This window comes from Mesoplodon mirus (genome assembly GCF_964341445.2).
Source record: "Mesoplodon mirus genome assembly, chromosome: 6".
Classification (NCBI taxonomy): Eukaryota; Metazoa; Chordata; class Mammalia; order Artiodactyla; family Ziphiidae; genus Mesoplodon; species Mesoplodon mirus.
Genome location: NC_138982.1, coordinates 144,581,380 through 144,587,783, shown reverse-complemented (window position 1 = coordinate 144,587,783; position 6,404 = coordinate 144,581,380). Strand labels below are relative to the sequence as shown.

Genomic DNA, 6,404 nt, shown 5'->3' with positions numbered 1-6,404 from the left:
CCCTTGGGCCCCTTCGCTTGAGAAACACCCAGGCAGGGAGGAGAGCAGAGAAGGGGTGTGTACCGCCCGGGGGCCCTGGCAGGACAGCGGGCGAGGCTTTGCCTCAGGAGTCCAGGCAAGGTGGGGTCTCCCAGCGTGCTGCCATCAGGGGAAGTCCTCTCAGCTCCCTGCCTGGGCTGGCCCCAGTGCTCCCTGCAAATCCCCAAGGAGCTCCATCCCGGATTCCCTGAGCCTGCTGCGTGACCTCACACCCCTCCCCAGAGGGCCAAAGTCTGCATACTCAGGCCTGTATTAGTCAGCTTGAGCTGCCATGAGGAATGCCATAGACAGGGAGGCTTAAACGACAGAAGTTCATTTTCTCACGGTCCTGGAGGCTGGAAATCTGAGATCAAGGTGTCACAGGCGTGTTTCCTCTGGGCTGTCCCCTCCCTGTGTCCCCGCATGGTCATCCCTCTGTGTGTGTCTGGGTCCTAACCTCCTCTCCTTGTAAGGACACCAGCCCTATGGGATTAGGAGCCACCCTCATGACCTCATTTTAACGTATTCACCCCTTTAGAGACCTTCATCTTCAAAATAGTCACATTCTGAAATGCTGGGGGTGAGGACTTACATATGGATTTGGGGATCACAGCTCAGGCCGTTACCAGGCCTGGGCGAGAGCCACAGTGAACTCAAGACCGGTGGCATCTAATGACAGCTCAGTTCTGGCTGCGGCCAGACCAACAGGACCCCTCAGGCCCCCAGACCCGGTGCAGTGATAGGCCAGGCTGTACAAAATGGAAGGTGCCCTCTGGGGGGACCCGGGAGGAACAGGAGCCTCAGAGACTCTGAGTTTCCAAAATACCTGCCCAGCCCCCAAGTGCAGTGGCCATTTATGCCGCCCGCCCAGGGTATGCCCTTCTCCACGGGTGTGGATGAAAAGGCAGGGCGGCGGCAGGGGGGCTTCCAGTCGGAAGGAGCCTGGGGGGGCGGGTGGAAAGGAGTCTGGAGAAGCTCCTACGGGGTGAGGACCCTTCCCTAGATGGGGCCAAACCCAGAGTGACCCCAAGCTACAAGGGCGCAAGTGTGTGTGTGTGTGTGTGTGTGTTCTCACGAATGTCCTGCTTTCCACTTAACTCCACGTGACAGCAACGGTTTCCCTGTGTGTTAAGCAGGGCTCACTTTTGGAAATTCTCCCATGCGCCCTCCCCGCTTGCTGTCCAGTTTCTCCCAGGAGGAGAAGCCTGAGCACCAGCACAAGGAACACCCCGCTGGGCCCCATCAGGGCGCCCAGGGCCCCTGGGCTCCGCTCCCCGGGAGAGGGCCCTCCACACGGCCTGGCAACACCAGCAGTACCCAGCACTCGCTTCCCACTCCCAGAAGCCACGTCCGGCCGCCCACTGCCCTCTGCGTGGCCACCGTGCAGCTGGCAGCCCCTGGCTGATCCGCCCACCCCCTGCCGGCTCCCCCAGGAGGCTGCTATAGCCTCCTTGTCTCCTCCCGTAGCGGGGGAGTCTGGGCAGACAGCATGAAGGCCGCCCCTCTGGGTGGGGGACACTCAGACCTGGTCGCCAGAAACCCCCGAGGACCCCGTGCCTGTCCCAGGAAGGGGGAGCCAGAGTGAGGGGGGCCCCCAGGGCGAGGTACCTAACAGGGACGGACACTTCTGACTTCCAGGGAGCAAAACCCCAAGGGAGCTGGGACAGAAGTCCCCAGGGGGAGGCCAGCGGTCAGGAAATCCCCACCTGGCTCCCCAGTTCCCACACAGGGTTACAGAAGGGAGCCCAGATCCTCTCCCTCCCAAGTCCCCCGCGCCCTCCCCTCCTCCCTCCATCCCTCAGGGCTCTTGGAGGAACCCCCTCCTTCCTGCACAGCTGCCCTCGAGGAAGCACCGGGTCTGGGAGCCAGGAGGCGACCCGGTCACTTAGAGGCAGCCAGGGCTGAACAGGGAGAGGCGGACCAGGCTCCCCCGCCCCTCCGTCCCTCGCATCCCCACTACGGGTCCCCTCGCGCCTTCTCCATTGCTCTCCAAACCCCGCCCCCCGAAAACAGCACGGCCACAGCACACGGCAAGTTGCTTGTGTCACCTGCTCTTTATTCACTGCCACGGGCTGCCTTCTCATGGGTGACCAGATGCCCCAAGAGCGCCATTACATACAGGAGGGTTGGAGGGGAGGGGGTGTGAGAGGTGCAGCCTGCAGAGAGCTCAGGCGCACGGGAGCCCTGCCAGATGGACCTCACGGCACCAGGCTCAGCCCCGGTGCAGGCGCCTGCCACCGAGGGCTGAGACGCAGCTGGCTGGCCCTGGAGACCAGAGGCCACCCAGAGATTGCTCAGCGAGGGGTGTTCTCTGACCTCCCGGCCAGCCTGGACGGCCCGCAAGCCCGGGAGGACGCGGATGCCGTCTGAGAAGCTGGGATGGCGGTCACTTCCGCCGACTGGCTGGTGTTGGAATCTGGGTCACTCTGAGGTCTCAGCACCTCAGGCCAAGGCCCCGAGCTCTGCAGGCTACTCTCTCAAACCCTCATGCCCTCGGAGAAGAGGAAAAGGAAACGGAAAACGGGGAGGCGGGGGTGACAGACGCCCCACTTTCTAGGGCTCCCCCGGAGGGATGGGGGCGGGGGCCGCAGCGGGTGGCAGCCAAGGCCGAGGCCGAGCTTAGGAGGAGGGGGCGGAGCTGGGCTTCTCCTCCCGCGACACGGGGATGGCCCGCTCGCTGTGGCCGGCATCCATGCCAGATGGGACCTTGGGGCCAGAGAAGGTCAGCATGCCATCCGCGGACAGCGAGCAGGAGAGTGCCGACTGGTCCACGTTGGAAGGCAGGCGGTAGCGGCGGTGGAACTCGCGGGAGATGTAGCCGTGGTCATCCTGGGGGGCCGGGGGAGGGCACGGTCAGAGCCGCCACCGCGGCGGGTGGCGGCTGCCCCGCACAGAGGAGGCCCTCCTGGACCGCACGAGGGTCAAACCCACGATACCCTCACAGGGCGGGGGCTGGACCGTGTCCAGGGCCCTAGGACCGCCCTGCATCCCTGCATACAGTCTGGGCCTGCCTGGGGCCCCTGGCTCTGCACAATAATGTCACCCCAACGTCGTGTGAGTGGTCCTGCCCCTGGCCCTGCCCTTGGGTTCAGCTATCCCTGCACCTCTGGCCTCACAGACTGCTTGGGCTCAGGTCCCTGCCATCCATCTAGCTGGGTCAGAAAGCCACGCCTCGATGTTCCCTTCTCCTGACGCCCTGGACCCAGCTTAGCCCCTGGCCCGACTCCCTCCCCTCCAGGTGGAAAGACCCAGAGCCTCAGCGTAGTGTCCGGGCATCTCCAGGGGCCCAGGAGTGCAGAGCAGCAGATGCAGTGGGGTCTCTCCCCCGCCTCCAGCTTCCCCACTACTGGACAAAGCCCTGATCTCCGAGCTGTCCTGGCTGGGCCCCTGCCCCCTCGAGATAACGGGCTCCGGGCACTCGGGCTCTGACACGAGTCAGCTGTGCCGTCCTCCCGAGAGAAGCTGGTGTGAAAACCTACGTGGCTTGGAGCTCGCTCCCTTGGTGCTGGCGTCTCCTGGGGTCTTTCCTAATCCCACCCCATCACCCAGGGGATTTGGACAGAGCCCGGGATGCCGAGTAGCTCCTGAGTGGGGTTCCCCACAGGCCCCCGCTGGCCGTTCACCCGCTGCCCAGGCCTGCTGCGGGCCCGGGGCGGCCTCCTGTCACCAAGACGGGGCCTTGCTCGGGGGTGCAGCCCCTCCCTGCGGGCCCGGGCTCACCTGCCGCTCATTGTGCTTCCCGTGGATTTCCACGAAGTCCTCCTGCACCTTCACCGTCAGGTCCTCAGGAGAGAAGTGCTTCACATCCAGGAAGATGACAAACTTGTCCCGGTCGGATCGGACCTGAAACGAAGTGTCCGTGTGGGTCTCCACAGGGCTGCAGCTCAGGGAGGGGGCTGGCCGGAGCAGCTGGAGTGGGGTGGCCGGGGCTCAGTCCCCAGTTATCACAACAGAACCTGTGGTCAAGGCTCTAAGCTCTCCCTCCACGTGTCCGGGGCACAGAGGGACCTGGGACTCAGGACACTGTGGCTGTTCGGCTGGCAGCCAGAGCCCCGGGGCTCTGTGGCTGCCTGGCAGGTGAGGGGCTGCCTGGCTGAGTGGTGTGGGTTGCGGGGCCGTTACAGACTGGTCGGCTGGCTGCTTATGCGCTGTTTGGCTGGTCGGTGGGACTGAGCACTTGGAAAGAGGTCGCGGCCCTGGGCCTCCGCCCGCCTCTCCGTGAACCGCCTGGGGCCTTGTCTCTGCACACGGACATGCATGTGACATGCCGGCAGCCTACGCAGGCTGCCCAGCTACTCGCACAGAAACTGCTTTCAGCCACCTCGCCTCCCTCTCCCCTCGCTGGGGACGCTCCTTTGGGCTCTGTCGGCCCCGGAATGGTCGGCGTTTCACCAGCTCCGAGCAGGCCTCTGTGTTTTAGGCAGTGGTGACCCCTGGCACCCCCAGAACACTGGACCCTGGGAGGGAAGGCTGGTGGGCTGCCTTGCCTGCCCTCGGGGCCTGGCCTTGGACACCCGGGCAAACTCGGGAAGAGCCCACACACTGCAGCTCCGTGGCCGCAGAGGGCTTCAGACAGGAGGCCTCCTGCCAGACCTCGCTGCTGGAGGGAAAGTGCAGCCCCAGGCTGCACAGAGCTCCGTCCACCAGCGCCCGTGCCCTGGGCTGTTCTGGGGGCTCCCAGCACATGGAGGGACAGCACCAACCACATATGGGCCATGAGCTGATGACAGGAGGAACAGGCAGCAGGCGGGCTCTTCCTCCCGGCACCCCGGAGGCACGGGAGGCTCTGCTGCGGGGTGGTGTGCCTGGCCTCTGTGCGTCCAGGACGGACGAGGTGGGCTGAGGCGGGAAAGCGGCCCCGCGGCGGTCACCAGCCGCTCCACGAAGCGGGGCGGGAGCACGCAGTGCAGGGGTGCCGCGTGTGCCCCAGGGCCGGCCCTCACCGACCCCCGCTTCTCGCCCGGCCACGGCCCGGCCCCCGTGCAGCCGCAGGAGGAAGCAGCGCGCAGCGGGTCTTACCTCGGAGATGCCGGAGTCCAGCACGCTGCGGAAGAGGGACTGGCGGTAGTAGGGGCTGATGGTGGAGGACAGGAAAGGCAGCAAGTCGTACTCGAAGAGCCCCTCGCCGAAGAACTGGTCGAACAGCCGGCTGGGGTAGAAGGGGCCCAGGGCACGTTTGAACCAGGGGTGCTGGATGGCGATGTCCATGGTGGGCGCTGACTCTGCAGGGACCGGGGCTGGCGGGGAGTCAGGGCAGGGGCCTCTGGGCAGCGCACTGAAGACCCGGGGCGCACGCCCTCCCTATATACGGCCGGACAGAATGGAGGCATCAGGGGGATTTGTCTGGAAGGCGTGAGCTCAGGAGGGAGGCCGCCCAGTCAGCAGAAACGTGGGCTGGGCTGAGCGCGCACCTCTCCCAGCCCCGGGCTGCAGCGCTGACCAGCCCAGAGCTCTGGGCGCCAGGGGAACGGCGTCCCCAGGGAGCTTCTCTGTACGTGGCTCTGTGCCCCCCACACTCAGCCGGTGCTGCAGCGAAGGCTCGCGTCTCCCCTTTCCTGGGTGGGGGTGCTGTGTGCCAGGTAGCATGCCCGTGTCTGTGTATGTGGTCCCCTGTGACCTCACGGCCACCTTACGAGAGGGAGCTCGTACCCCTGGTTCACAGGGGAAGAGAGTGAGGCCCAGAGGCTAGACAGGGGGTCCCCAAGTCCCAGCGCTACGAGGCAAGGCTGCATTGTGTTTTACAACAGAATGACCTGTATTACTTCTTCCTGATTACAAACATCATACATACTTGTAAAACATCTCAACAAAGACAGAAAATGCAGAGAAGAAACTAAAAAGCGCCCATAATTCCAGCACCGGGGAGCCCTGCTGTGGGGTCTGTGTGCATCCAGAGGGGAGGCAGGTTTGGTTTTACAAACATGGAAACCCTGCATCCCGGGGTCTCCTCTGGACACCATCCCTGAGAACCTCGAGGCCTGGGAACAGACAGAGCCAGTGTCCTTAGAGCAGGTTCCCTGTCCCCGTTACTGGCCTGGTGACTGGTTTGCTCCTGTCTCTGTGGCCCACCCAGCTATGGCCCAGGATGCGTTCCGGGGGGACCTGCCACAGTTGGGGCACTCCTGGCTTTAAGGCTTTCATACTTTTCAGTAGCTTGGCCTCCGGGAGCCTTATACTAACTCACCACCCGCTCCACACCCACAGCACAGGAGCGTGCCGGACCCATGCCCTACCCGAGCCAGCTTTTTCATGCACAGTCCAGACGGTGAGACGCTTCTAATTCACCCTGCGCCTCCCCAGGTCCTCATGCAGCTTCTGACCGGCGTCCACCTCCTGTTTGTGGGGTCAGTGCATCTTCAAAGCACTCAGGATCTTTGCAAATTTAC

At 64.3% G+C, this 6,404-nt stretch overlaps 1 protein-coding gene across 2 annotated transcripts; it reads right to left on the bottom strand.

Annotated features, from left to right (window-relative positions):
- Positions 1-2,637: 2,637 nt before the first annotated feature.
- Positions 2,638-5,241, bottom strand: CRYAA (crystallin alpha A; the record flags this gene model as incomplete). Of its 2 annotated transcripts, none has more annotated exons than XM_082624696.1 (3): positions 2,638-2,847; positions 3,739-3,861; positions 5,038-5,241. In XM_082624696.1, 3 exons carry the CDS (start codon positions 5,224-5,226, stop codon positions 2,638-2,640), a joined length of 522 nt encoding a protein of 173 aa, XP_082480822.1. The 2 variants fall into 2 exon arrangements, with proteins under 2 accessions (XP_082480822.1, XP_082480823.1); XM_082624697.1 differs by having other exon boundaries at positions 3,739-3,927; positions 5,038-5,226.
- Positions 5,242-6,404: the final 1,163 nt, after the last annotated feature.